Below are 14,800 nucleotides of genomic sequence, written 5' to 3' on the forward strand. Positions count from 1 at the left end.
GCTGGAACCCTGTCCACTCAACTGCCAAGTCAGGCCCCTTGTGATGGAAGGCAGGTACCACCCAGTGGCATTTTTAGGGCAGAGAACAAACTTCCCTGTAGTTCAATGGATGCTCCCAGCTTCACCCTGAGCTGTGTAACACTCAGGTGTAAAGAGGGGAAGACACTCCTATGTTCAGAGAGGTCTGGCCATCAGCCCAAGGTCACACAACAGGGACTCTGGGGGCAGAAGGCGTTTCCCGACTCCAGGAGACCCTCCTGTGGGCTTGTGTGTGGCTGGTGAGGGGGCTGGGTCTTGGGGCTTTGGTCTAGGACCGGGGCCTGCTGTGGGGCTGTGTTCTGGGGGCTCAGCCCTGCCCCCCAGGGAGTGCTGAGGTCAGTGGCCTTCTGACAGCAGGAAAGCCATGCAGGGTCAGCAAGCGTAGTGCAGGCCCAGAGCAGGCAAAGGGAAAATGACTTTAATTAACATTTAAGAATAGGAATCGGATCATGCAAATCCACCCTCCCATCTCTTCAGCTTCTGCTGATTGTTCTTGATTAAACTTGACAAAAATAGCCCAGCTGTGTATGGGGGTGTGGCCAGCCCCCCCTGAGCCCAGCAGACCGTGTCCTGGGGTCCTGCTTGCCACGGGGCCCCAGGAACATGCTCCAGGGTGCCTCCTTGGTCATATGCACACCCTGGCCGGGGTCTCAGTGTAATTCCTGGGCTTCCCACTCTTCAGAGGTGGGTGTGGACCTGGGAGTATCTTGCTGGTCATCCCCCTGCCCTTGTGCAGATGCCCCGGTGCACACAAGGAGTCAGGACGGTGTCCTCCTCCTCCTCCTCTCCCCCTCCCCTTTGCCTCCTTGTGGGTCACCCAGGATCCAGCATTTCTGGGGGCTCAGGGTATTTGCAGTGTGGCTGGTGTGCAGAAGGGCAGATGAGGTTAAGATTAGAAGCACGAAGAGCCACAGGACGCCAGGCTGTCAAAGGCAGACCAGGGCTCGAGACAGTGGACAGAAGTGGTCCCCCGTGGACCCGCCCTGCAGGAGCTTGGGTGTAGGGGCCGCCTCGAGTCCCTCTCAGGAGCTGCAGAAGCCAGGGTTGGGGAGGGCTGGCAGGTGCAGAGGACATGGGAGCTGGGAGGGTCTCGGAGGACAGGAGTGTGGTGAGCAGGTGGCCGGGGGAGCAGGAGACCTCGGGCAGCCCAAAAGTAACTCTCTGAGCCTCAGGTGTCTCTGGTGGGAAAAGGGTCTCAGCCATTTCCCTGAGAGAAAACCCTCCTCTTAGGAAGAGGTGTTTGAACATGAGGCTTCACAACGTATGGCTGATCGTCCAGCCGTTCCGAGGAATTCTGTGGGCACGTCTACAGGGAGCGGCAGGTATGGAGGATGGTGTTGATGGGGTCACGTGAGTGGCTGTTCTTTTTGCCTGAAGTCTAGTTGATTTACAGTGTCTGTTAGTTTTAGGTGCGCAGCAAAGTGATTCAGTTGTATGTATAGATATGTATATTCTTTTTCAGATTCTTTCGCCATATAGGTTAAAAATACTGAGTTCCCTGTGCTATACAGTAGGTCCTCGTGGATTATCTATTTTATATATAGTAGTGTATATATGTTAATCCCAAACTCCTAATTTACTCCTCTCCCCACTTCCCTTTTAAGCTTGTTTTCTAAGTCCCTGCTTCTCTTTTCTGTTTTGTAAATAAATTCATTGTATCGTTTTTTTAGATTTGACATATAAGTGATATCATACTGTATTTGTCTTTCTCTGTCTGACTTTATTTACTGTGATCATCATCCGTCCCTGTTGCTGTACATGGTATTATTTCATTCTTTTTTATGGCTGAGTAATATTCCATTATGTCCCACACCTTTATCCATTCCTGTCTCAGGGGACACTTAAATTACTTCCATGTCCTGTCTGTTGTAAATAGTGCTGCAGTGAACACTGGGATGTGTGCATCTTCTCAAATTATGGTTTTCTCTGGATTATATATGCCCAGGAGTGGGACTGCTGGATAATATCTAGATCTGTATTCAGTTTTTTAAGGAACCTCCATACTGTTCTCCATAGTGGCTGCACCAGTCTGCATTCCCACCAACAGTGTAGGAGGGCTCCCTTTTCACCACAGCCTCTGCAGCATTTGTTGTTTGCAGACTTTTAAATGATGGCCATTCTTACTGGTGGGAGGTGGTATCCCTTTGCAGTTTTGATTTCCATTTCGCTACTAATTAGCATTGTTGACCATCTTTTCATGTGCCTTTTGGCTATTTCTATATCTTATCTGGAAAAATGTCTACTTAGGTTTTCTGCCCATTTTTTGATTGGGTGGTTTTTTTATACTGAGCCGCATGAGCTGTTTGAGTATTTTGGAGATTAAGTCCTCGTCAGTTGCTTCATTTGCAAGTATTTCCTCCCATTCCGTAGGTTGTCCTTTCATTTACGGTTTGCTCTGCTGTGTAAAAACTCTAAAGTTTTATTAGGTCCTATTTGTTTTTTTAAAATTTATTTAAAATATTTATTTATTTGGCTGCTCTGGGTCTTAGTTGAGGCATGTGGGATCTAGTTCCCTAACCAGGGATTGAACCTGGCCCCCTGCATTGGGAGAGAGGAGTCTTAGTCACTGGACCACCAGGGAAGTCCCTACTTGTTTTTATTTTCAGTACTCTGGAAGATGGATCTAAAGATATATTGCTGTGATTTATGTCAAAGAGCATCCTCCCTATATTTTCCTCTAGAAGTTTATAGTATCTGGTCTTATATTTAAGTCTTTAATCCATTTTGAGTTTTTGTATGATATTAGAGAATGTTCTAATTTCATTCTTTTACACATAGCTGTCCAGTTTTCCCAGCACCACTTACTGAAGAGACTGTCTTTTCTCCATTATATATTCTTGCCTCCTTTGTCATAGATTAGGTGACCATAGGTGTGTGTTATTTCTAAACTTTCTATCTTGTTCCATTGGTCTATATTTTTATTTTCATGCCAGTATCATAGTGTCTTGATGACTGTAGCTTTTAGTATAGTGTGAAGTCAGGGAGCCTGATTCCTCCAGCTCCGTTTTTCTTTCTCATGATTTCTTTGGCTGTCTGGGGTCTTTTGTGTTTCCATACAAATTGTGAAATTTTTTGTTCCAGTTCTGTGAAGAATGCCATTGGTAATTTGATCAAGATTGCATTGGATCTGTAGGTTGTCTTGGGTAGTAGAGTCATTTTGACAATATTGATTCTTCCAATCCACTTAGTGTATTTCTCCATCTGTTTGTGTTGTCTTTAATTCCTTTCATCAGTGTCTCATATTTTCTGAGTACAGGTTTTTTGTCTCTGTAGGTAGGTTTATTCCTATGTATTTTATTCTTTTTGTTGTGATGTTAAGTGGGATTGTTTTCTTAATTTCCCTTCTGATCTTTCATTGTAAATTTGTAGAAATGCAACAGATTTCTATACATTAATTTTGTATACTACAACTTTACCAAATTCATTGATGAGCTCTTGCTCATCTTTAGGATCTTTAGCATCTTTAGGATTTTCATGTATAGGATCATGTAATCTGCCAACAGTGACAGTTTTACTTCTTTTCCAGTTTGGATAAGTTTTATTTCTTTTTCTTCTGTGATTGCCTTGGTTAGGAGTCCCAAAACTATGCCAAATAAAAGCAGCAAGAGTGGACATTCTTGTCTTGTTCTTACCTTAGAAGAAATGCTTTTACGTTCTCACAGCTGAGTATGATGGTAACTGTGGGTTTGTCATACATGGCCTTTATTATGTTGAGGTAGGTGCCCTCTATGCCCACTTTCTGGACAGTTTTTTTTTTATCATAAATGAGTGTTGTTGAATTTTATCAAAAGTTTTTTTCTGCATCTATTTAGATGATCATATGGTTTTTATTCTTCAATTTGTTAATGGGGTGGATCACACTGATTGATTTGCAGATGTTGACAAATACTTGTATCCCTGGGATGAATTTTCCTTGCTTATGGTGGGAGGTCCCAGTCTTTTTTTAAATTGATTGATACTTTTAATATGTTGTTGGATTCTGTTTGCTAGTGTTTTGTTGAGGATTTTTGCATCTATGTTCATCAGTGATATTGGCCTGTAATTTTCCTCTTTTGAAGCATCTGCCTGATTTTGGTATCAAGGTGATGGTAGCTTCATAGAATGAGTTGTTGCTTCCTCTGCAATTTTTCAGAATAGTTTCAAAAAGATATGTGTTAACTCTTTTCTAAATGTTTGATGGAATTCACCTGTGAAGCCATCTGGTCTTGGACTCTTGTCTGTTGGGAGTTTTAAATCACAGACTCAACTTCAGTACTTGTTATTAGTCTGGTCATATTTTCTATTTTGTCATGGTTCAGTTTTGGGAGATGGTACCTTTCTAAGAATCTGTCAGTTTTTTTCTAGGTTGTCTAATTTATTGCCATATGGTTGCCTGTAATAGTCTCAAAGAACCAATTTTTAGTTTAACTGACCTTTCCTGAGATGGGATTTGTGTACATTGTGACAGTGCTCTCCTCCCATCGTGTTGTGGTTTCTTCTTTATACCCCTGGATGTAGAAAATCTCTTTTGGCAAGTCCCAGTCTTTTTTTATTGATGACTGTTCAGCAGTTGTGATTTTGAGTTTTGTGGTAGGAGATGGGCTCAAGGCCTTCTACTCTACCATCCTGCCTTCTCCTCTATTCCCCATTCCTATTCTTGCAACATTTCTGTGAACTTGAAATTATTTCTAAACACATGTTGAAAAAATTCCAAGGCCATTTGGAATCTGGATGTGGAAATGTCTTCAGGACACATCATAAACAGAAAACTAGAAACGACGCAAGGACAGAATTAAAACACCAGGGCCTCTTCCTCAAAGTAAGTCATTTTGTAACTTTAAGTTGTTGTGCTATGTGTGTGAATGACCTAACCAAAATTCAAGTTAAAAGAGAATGATTAAGTTGGGAGACATAATGAAAATTTGTTCCTGAAAGTTTCCAAGGATCCATGCTGAGAACAGAAAAACCGCAGAAGGGTGGGGGCTGCCTTGGGGATGGGCTTGGGGTTCCTGCAGGCTGGGGGGATGTCTCACTCATGTCCAGACTCCCTGGACGTTGCCCCCTGGCCCTGGAGAGCCCACAAAACGGAAGCTATCCCACCCTGACCCCACAGGGCGATCTGCCATCTGCCCACCAGGTGGCACTGTGCCCTCACAGCTGGGACTGCCCTCTTCCCGCCTTGGTCCAACGGGACCTAGAGCCTGGGACTCTGGGATGCAGGATAGAGGGCTGCGAGATTGGGATTGAAGGGTGTGGGGGCCGTGGGGAAGCAGGATGAGGGGATGCTGACGTGGGCTCATTGCAAGGGGCTCTGACCTGTGAGATGCCTCTACAGCAAGCTGACCCACCTCCTGGGAAGGGTCTCCTCTCCTTCCCCTGAGAGCTCAGCTTCTGGGGCCCACTCCCAGCTGCTCCTCTCGTGGACTCTGTGGCTCTGGGTAAGTGACTTAGCCTCTCTGAGCCTCAACCTCCTCTCCCATAACTGGGTCCTGAGCCTCACGGGGTTGGTGGGGACCACAGGTTGACCAGAGGCCCAGGCTGGTGCTGGGGGAGAGGGGCTCTGCAGCCTGGTTGGTGCCCCAGGTCTTCATTTGTTGCAGTTACTCTCTCATCTACTCGGTGCCCCAGGAGCCCTCACTGACCACGCTCCCACCACCCACCACATTTCCGGCCAGGCAGCTGCAGGGTGGGTGTAGGTCTCTGTCCTGTCAGCACCTCCACCCCAGGCGAGTGGACCAAAGGACAGATCCTTGGGAACCCAGAGGCGTTGGGAGCCCATGACTCCTGGTGGCTCTGTGATCCCACGTCTGTGCCACTAGGCCGTTCCTGTGGGCACTCAGGCTGTCGGTGGGCAGCCTGGCTTGTGGCCTGGTCACAGCCTGCCTGCCGTGCCTGAAGGGGCAGGACACATTGTGGCCCCCACTGCCCTCCTGCTGATGGTGGGCTGTGGAGGGTCCTGCCAGAGGGACCTGGCATGTCCCCCTGCATCCCGCAGCCTGTCCCGCCGAGCACACCCCAAAGTGGCCGACGCTTCAGCCCCTCCCTAGAGCCTGAACACCACTGGCCAACTCCTCCAGATTCAAGAAGGGACACCCACTCACCGTACTGGCAGTGAACTCCGGTGGGTTGTCGTTCACGTCCGTCACTGTGATGATGGCGGTGGCTGTGTTGGAGAGGCCGTAGTTCAGGTTCCCTTCCATGTCTGTGGCCTGAATGATGACCATGTACTGCTGGACTTTCTAGAAGGGACAAGGGGGAAGAACAGAGCCGCCGTTTGGGTTTAGCTGTTTATACTTTCATCAAAGAAACATATTCCCTGGATGGACTCAGCTGCTGCTGGGTCCCCTTCCTGCCCAGGGTATTGGGTGCTGGGTGCTCGGCAGGTGACTTGGCAGAAGAACATTTTCTTCACTCACAGTGGGTGGCAAGGTCTTTGCCTTCATCCCAGCACCTGGCTTTCACACGTGTGGATCAAAGTAGAAGGAAGGGAAAGGGGGCTTGGACTGTAAGACACTGAGGTCTGTAAAATCAGGGTGGAAGTGTGCAAAGAGAGGCGACCCCAGATGTGTGTCTTCAGGGATCTCATTTCTTTAGCATCTTCAGTGTCAGAAATTCAAACAGGAGAAGGGAAGTTGAACCCCCGACCCTGTTATCTGCACACCAGCAGACTGTGTCTGCATGCTGCCTGGAAGGAGCGGTTAGTGTTCGGATACAGGTGTGGGTTTTAGGAGGCAAATAAAGCTGGATGGGGGCAGCGGATTTCTGGGCACTGAAGGGGCTCCCCAACCCTCCTGCAGCCAGACCTCGCCAGGAGCCATCAGTGCAGCACCCCGAGAGAGCAGTGCCTGGTAAGGTGTCTAGACCTTCGTGGGTAGTTGCGAGTCACTGAGGGGCCTTTGAGGATCAGTAAACTCTGGCCTATGGGCCAAATCTGTCTGCCACTGCCTGTTTTTTGTAAATAAAGTTTTATTGGCACACAGCCAGGTTCATTCATTTACACATTGTCTGTGGCTGATTTTGCACAACAGCTGAGCTAAGTGGCTGTGATGAGCTTACATTACTCGCAAAGCCTAAAACATTTGCTATTTGGCCCCTTTCAGATGTTTGAGTCTCTCCAGCAAGTAGTGTTGGGAAAGCTGGACAGCCACATGTAAATGAAGTTAGAACACTCGCTCACACAATACACAAAAAAATATGACACAACACCATAAAACTCTTAGAAGAGAACATAGGCAAAACATTCTCTGACATAAAACATAGCAGTGTTTTTTTTTTTTTAGGTCAGTCTCCTAAGGCAATAGAAGCAAAAATAAACACAAGTTTTGCACACCAAAGGAAACTTTAAACAAAGTGAGAAGACAACCTACAGATTGGGAGAAAATATTTGCAAATGATGTAATCGATAAGGGCTTAATTTCTGAAATCTACAAACAGCTCATACAAATAAATAACAAAAAAACCAAATAACCCAATAAAAAAATGGGCAGAAGACCCAAGTATACGTGTCTCCAAAGAAGATATACAGATGGCCAACAGGCATATGGAAAGATGTTCAACCTCACTAATAATTGTGCGTGCTAAGTTGCTTAGTCACATCTGACTGTTTGCAACCCCTGTAGCCCACCAGGCTCCTCTGTCCATGGAATTCTCCAGACAAGAATACTGGAGTGGGTTGCCATTTCCTCCCCCAAGGGATCAAACCTGGATCTCCTATATTGCTGGTGGATATTTTTACCGACTGAATCACCAGGGAAGCCCTTACTAATAGAGAAATGCAAATCAAAACCACAATGAATTATCACCTCACACTGGTCAGAATGGCCATTATCAAAAATATCTATAAGCAATAAATGCTGGAGAGGATGTGGAAAAAGGGAACCCTCTTTCACTGTTAGTGCAAGTGTAAATTGGTGCAGCCACCATGGAGAACAGTATGGCGGTTCCTTAAAAAGCTAAGAATAGACTTACCATATTTTCTAGCAATCCCACTCCTAGGTGTATATCCAGAGAAAACTCTTAATTTGAAAAGACACATATAACCACAATGTTAACAGCTGCATTACTTACAATAGCCAAGGCATTGTGTCCATCAACAGATGAATAAAGATGTGGTATATACATAACAGTGGAATATTACTCAGCCATAAAAAGAATGAAATAATGTCATTTTCAGCAACGTGGGAGGAACTAGAGATTATCATACTAAATGAAGTGAAGTCAGAGACAAACATATGATAGCACTTATATTGTGGAATCTAAAGTATGATACAAATGAACTTCATTTATGAAAGACTCACAGAGAACAGACCAATGGTTACCAAAGGGGAAGGAGGGGGTGAGGGAAGGATGGAGTGGGCGTTGGGATTAGCAGATACAAAGGACTACATATAAACTAGATGAACAATAAGACCCTGCTACAGAGCACAGAGGGCTGGATTCAATATCCTGTGATAAAGTGATGTTTCTCTAGCACTTCTGTCCCTGACCCTCCAGGGCACCGCTGGTCTGAGGGCAGACTCGGGGCCCAATTGTTGTAGCCTTGGGGTGGTTGTGGTGGGGGCTCCCTCTCTGGACATGCTGGTTACCCCCACAGTGCAGACTAACACCGTGCCCCTCTCCAGTTCTGTCTGCGGGTTGTCCCTGACAGCAAACACATTCTTATACTACAGTAAACACATTTAAAAGCAGTTTCTCAGACTCACAGACTTAGAGAATGAACTTGGGGAAGGAGTGGCGGGGAAGGGGTAGTTATGGAGTTTGGGATGGACATGTACACACTGCTGTATTCAAAATGGATAACCACAGGGAACTCTGCTCAATGTTACGTGGCAGCCTAGATGGGAGGGGAGTTTGACATGTGTATGTATGGCTGAGTCCCTTTGCTGTGCACCTCAAACTATCACCACATTGTTATTTGGCTATACCCCATACAAAATAAAAAGTTAAAAAAAAAATAAAAGCAGTTTCTGCCACTGCTATAAATGGCAAACCAGCATCACCCGCCATAAATAGAAATTAGTCCTAAACATGACTGTTTATTTCTAAAGGTCCGTCTGTGAATATCTAGGCCCAGCCCACAAAGTATGCGGAAGAGGGGGACCCAGGCCGACAGAGCCTAGAGCAGCCTCCTGTCACCTCTCATCGCGCAGAGAAACGGAGGCCGAGAGACACATACAGGTGCCAAGAAGACCCTTCCCCTCTCACGTGGCGGGTCTGGTTAACACAGAGCTGGGGGCTCACCTCTGCTTCCTGGGGAGGAGCCACGGGTCCCAGGAGCAGGTGGTGGCCTCAGCGGGCTCATTCTCTCCCCTCCTGCCTCATCCACTTTGCTGTGGCCACGGGGCCTCCTTGCTGCTCCTCAAACGCACATTCCCCTCCCCACCGGGGTCATGCAGGGCTGCTTTACCTGCTCTGACACTGCTTGCGCCCATCAGCCTTCCCTCCTCGAATAAAATACAAGTGTGCACCTGCTCCCCCTGACAGACACCCACTCTCCTGAGACCCTGCTTTTCTTCTCAGTGTCAGCACGGCGGCCCTCTGCCTGTTCTTGCCCCACGAGCCGGGCTCCAGAGCCCGGGACTTTGTGATCAGAGCTCTCCCTCCAGCGTCTAGAGCACGTGTACACACTGTCACTTGGCGGAGGGGACCCTCCCTGGCACCCGCGGTGACCGTCTGCGTCACAGCTTGGCTCTGCAGGCACTGGTCGATTGCTAGCTGATTCCAGCTGTGCTAGACACTGGCCCGGGCTGAGGACGGTGGCCAGGCCGGGGGCACACCTCGGACAGGCCTGTCCTAGAGCAGCTGGCCCAGGACGGGGGTGGGCGTTGGGGATGCCTCTTGGGCTGACCCCCTCCACAGGCCTGGCTGCAGAGATGTTTCTGGACCTCGCACAACATAAACCGCGGCAGGCAGAGTCAGGGAGGGGGCTCCTGGGATCAGTGTTGAATGGAGACCACTTCACGGCTGGCGATCTTGCAGGGCTGAGGCGTCCAGAGTCCCACTGCGGGGCACCCCCAGGGCTCTGCCAACCCAATGTGGAAGCTCTGGCCACCTGGGGTCCTGGGGGATGAGGAGCAGGAAGGAGATGCTGGGCGTCCCGTCTGACCTGCCCAGGCCCTGCTCTGCGCGGGCGTCGTGGGGAAGACGACACGCAAGACCCGGCTCAGGAGCCCACTGTCCAGTGCAGGCAACTCCTCACTAAACGGGTCACACGTGGGCCACACAGCCGGCCCGGGACAGATGGCGCTTGGCTCCTGGGCCCCAGCCACCCACCTCTGTTCCTACCCTGCTCTCGGTGGCCAGCAGAGGTCATACTTCAGGGACAGTAAAGAGATGATGGGACAACCTGGTGACTGGTTAAGTTGTGTTCCCAAGTCCATCATAAGCCTTTTAGATAAAGTCAAGGTCGAGATGGACCTGCGCCCCCTGGGTCAGGGCAGCCCAGTGCAACAACAGGTGTCCAGTAAGAGAAGATGAGGGCAGAGGGCACACGAGACGGGGCAGAGGCTGGAGTGACCACAAGCCAAGGATGCCAAGGGCTGCAGCATGGCTGGAAGCCAGCAGATGCACAGGCAGTGATCCACGACCCCCCAGAAGGGACCAGCGTGGCCCAGCCCTCGTCTCGGACCCCTGGCCTCCACAGCTGTCATTTGACGGCACACAGTGTGTGGTCGCCCCAGGAACCAAGGCCTCAGCGTGCCCTTCCCAGGCCACTGGCAGGACCGAGGCCCCTGAAACAGCCCCATCCCCACGCTGGCCTTCCTTGAAGCAGATGGCGAGACCCCCACTGGGAGAGGCTGTCCTGTGATCCCATGGCCTCAGCATCGGGACTCTGCCCGTGCGGCTGCCTGGTGGGAGGGAGGGAGATCCAGGCTGGAGGGCTGAGAGGAGCGACCTCACCCCAACTTGGCTCCTGGGACCCCACAGCAAAGGGAGGGATTTAACCAGAGCAGAGGAGGGAAAGTGTTCACCCCTTGACACTGCTGTCATGTGACTGACTGCAGCAAGAAGTCACCCCTCCAATCTTTATTATCTCTTTAATTGTGGAATCACCGCCTCTACTTTGAGACCATTATCGGCTGCGGCCCTAAGACGACACTGGAGAACCAAACCATCTCAGAGACAGGGACACTTCATGTGTGTGTTTGCATGGGTGTATATGCATGTGCAAGCTTGTGTTCTTGTGTGTATGCCTGTGCTTCTGGACCCGTATGTATGCATGTGTATGTTTGTGTACCAGTGTGTGTGCACATACATGTACACGTATAGGCACATGTATGTCTGTGTGTATGTATGTACATGTGGTGTGTTTGTGCATGCCTGGGACTGTGTGCACATTGGTGCCTGTGCGAGTGTGTATTGTACAGACAACCACCACTAGAGGGCATGCTGGTCCTGCTTTTGGGAGCCAGGTGGTGGTGGTGGTGTCCTTCTAGGCTGTGTGGTGCAGGGGTGAGGGGAGTGCGGGGTGCAGAAAGAAAATCCAGAGAGAAGGAGGAAATATGGGCAGGGAGCAGAGCCCAGTGTCTCCCCATGGGTGGGGCCTCTGAGATCCAGCCAGCACAGCTGGGCTCAAGACAGGTCATTGTGGGGGCACTGGGGGAATGCGGGCCAGGCTCTGCTGTGGCTTTAGCTTTAGAAAGTATATTTTCCAGACTTCATAATGGTCACCTGAGAGTGGGTGGTGGGGCCCAGGTGGACCCTAGGAAACGTCCCTGGACAGACACCCTCTTGCAAATGTTCCAGCTTTACTTGCTGGGAGGGTCTAGTGTGAGTAAGAGATTTGAGTTTTTATTTAAAAAGCCTTCCTCAGGCCTTGCTTCTTGGCCTTAGTGTGCTTGTCACCATTTGCGTGAGGCCGGGGAGGGGCCCCAGAGTTGGTGGGCTGCGTGGGGCTGTTTTCAGGCTGGTTCTAGTGCCTCCTGCTGGTGGATCCACAGACCACATGCAGTAGCCCCACCCATCCTTCGGCCAGCCCTGGGGAATAGGGTGCAATACCATCCCCACTTTGCAGGTGATCAAACTGGGTTCTCAGGTCGGAATTGGTGAGCCATGTGGCGGCTGGATCCCGGACTCCAGTAAAACCCTCTTCCTGGGTCCCCCTGGGACTCAGAGAGGACCCTGGGCCCAGCTCTGGACCAGTCATCGGCCAGCGTTCCTCCTGCACCTCTCCTCTCCCTATGACGCCCACCCCAGCGGAGCTGGAGGGAGGTGGGGGCGTGGGCCACCCGCTGGAGGATGGTTGGTGATAGCTGCGGCCACCAGGGGGCGTACTGAGCAGGTGCCCCTGCTGGTCAGCCTGGCAGCTGCCCAACAGTCCCCCTGCTCCTGCCGGGTGCACAGCCTCCAGAGCCGGGCAGCAGTGGTGCTGCAGTGAATTCATTAAAACGTGATCTGACCATTTTCCAGTTCAGGAGGAGGGAAGAAAACTGCAAGCGGGAGTCCCTGGGGTTTTCACTCACCTCCCCATAGCTCAGCATTTAAATTTTGCAGAACATCCATCAATAATGCAGCCGGCTGGCCTGCCCTAGAAAAGCATCAAAGATTCCTGCACCCTCCACCCTCGGCCCTCTCCACTTGGGGCTGCCAGGACATGCAGCTCGGACCCTGCTGCCCCACTGCTCCTGGGACTGGGCCAGCCTGTCCCTGGAGACACTGCAGTCTAACCACCTGCCCATGTCTGGTTCTCATGTGCTCAGCCCGTGGGTGTCCTCAGGGCCTGAGAACACAACGGGGGACCCACTAGATGGGCCCTGGGCATGGGGCGAGCCACAAGGCTGATGAACTGTTCACACAAGCGCATTGAGACTTGTCCCAAAAGGCATGGAGAGTGTGGCCACCATGGAAAATAGGCAGTGGGTCCTGGGAATTTACAGTCACCTTCTGACCACAAGTCCATGTCTAGGCATATGCCCAAGAGGACGAGAACAGGCGTCCAAGCAGGGGCTGTTCTGTGATCACAGCAGGACCTGTCATGGGGAGTGGTCTGAACGCCCACCAGTTGACGAGGGGATGAGCAAATGTGCCTGTCTGCAGCAGAATACAATTCAGCCATGAAAAGGGGTGAAGCACTGACCCCAGCCACAGCGTGGACAAGCCTTGAACACAAGATGCTCAGTGAGAACGGCCAGACCCGCAAAGGCTCACGGTTGTAGGCCGCTCCACTGGGAGGGCAGGATAGAGGGGCCGGCCCTGGGGGGCTGAGGGTGGGGAGTCACTGCTGATACCCGGGTATCCTTCAGGGCTAGAAAGGCCCTGAGGTAGACAGTGGTCAGGGGGGTGGGGAGGGAGCACAGCGCTGCAGAGGTGCCAAACACCGCCAACCCACCCACGTGAACACAGTGGGCTTCGCAGACCCAAATGACACTTCCAGGTGCCCACACTCCACTCCTGCCTCGTGGGGTCCCCAGGCACCCGCACCCCATGCTGGGCCTGCAGGCCAACCGCAGGCTGAACAGCCTCACAGGGCACCCACTCCGCACCCACAGCTTCAGCCCGGCGGCACCACCCTGACCTGGATGGGAAGCTGGCCTGTGCCAGGTGGTACCCCAGTCCATCCTCCTGGTGGCTCCAGACTCTAGGCCCCAGGTCTGCTGCTGCTTCTCTTAAAAGCCACTGTCAAGAGTGAGAATACAGGGCTTCCCTGGTGGCTCAGTGGTAAAGAATCTACCTACCAGTGTAGGAGACACAGGTTTGAATCCTGGTGTGGGAAGATTCCACATGCCTCAGGGCAGCTAAGTCCCAGAAAGCAGGTATGGGGCTGAGGGCCTGAGCCACTCCTGGGCATGCTCTGTGGGCAGCTGCTGGATGGCTCTGTCCCGCATGGAGAGAATCCATCAGGGAACTCAGCACAGACCCTGGCTTTTATTTTGCATTTCTCATCTTTCTCTAAAGGAAGTGCTATCATCTGCTTTCCCCGGGGCTTATTTCCCACTGTGACAACATTAAGTGGAGGCCGGCAGGGAGGTGACATCTGGAAAGCCCTGGAAACCCTGGGAGCCGGTTGGACCCAGTGTGGCCAGGAGCATGGTGTCGGGGGTCCTCGTGAAGACAGATGCACAGGCGGTGCGTCCTGATGGGTTGCCCTGCTCGCTGCCAGACCCCCACATCTGCAAGACCATCCTGTGACTCAGGAGACCCTTGGAAGGCACGGGCGAGGCCAGTCTCGGAGGCAAGCTGCAGCCCTGAGACCCTCCTAGGATCACTTTTCTTCTTCTCTCTGTTCTCTTTTTTTGGGGGTGCAATGACTTCAGGGGTGAGGACCCAGTTGTGAGGGGGGTCAGTAGATTCAATGGGCATTTTTTTTTTCTCTGAGACCACAAAGCCGCATTTGGTGTCTTAAAAACAGTGTTCGGCAAAAATGATTCAAGAATTGGCCAGTGGGATATATTGAACCCCCTTCGTGGATCACAGCCTTGTCGTGGTAAAGTGACTTGTGTAGCTGAATGAAGCTATGGTAACTCAATGGTGCAGGGCTACAGGGACGGATGGATCATAGTGGAGAGTTCTGACAAAACATGGTCCACTGGAGGGGGAAATGGCAACCCACTCCAGTATTCTTGCCCCAAGAACCCCATGAAGAGTATGAGAAGGCAAAAAGACATGACACTGGAAGATAAGCCACCCAGGCTGGTAGGTGTCCAATATGCTACTGGGGAAGAGTGAAGGGCAATTACTAATAGCTCCAGAAAGAATGAAGTGGCTGGGCCAAAGCAGAAACATTGCTCAGCTGGGGATGTGTCTGGTGGTGAAAATCAAGTCCACTGCTGTAAAGAACAATACT

At 50.7% G+C, this 14,800-nt stretch overlaps 1 protein-coding gene across 2 annotated transcripts in view; it reads right to left on the minus strand.

Annotated features, from left to right (window-relative positions):
* The window catches only part of CDH4 (cadherin 4), a 475,216-nt gene that overhangs the window by 13,206 nt on the left and 447,210 nt on the right, over positions 1–14,800 (minus strand). For both annotated transcript variants that reach the window (XM_043480167.1, XM_043480168.1), the window contains exon 8: positions 6,120–6,257. In XM_043480167.1, coding sequence (XP_043336102.1) covers positions 6,120–6,257 — 138 coding nt within the window. The remainder of the gene's footprint in view (positions 1–6,119; positions 6,258–14,800) is intronic.

This window comes from Cervus canadensis, chromosome 10 (assembly GCF_019320065.1).
Source record: "Cervus canadensis isolate Bull #8, Minnesota chromosome 10, ASM1932006v1, whole genome shotgun sequence".
NCBI classification, from domain to species: domain Eukaryota; kingdom Metazoa; phylum Chordata; class Mammalia; order Artiodactyla; family Cervidae; genus Cervus; species Cervus canadensis.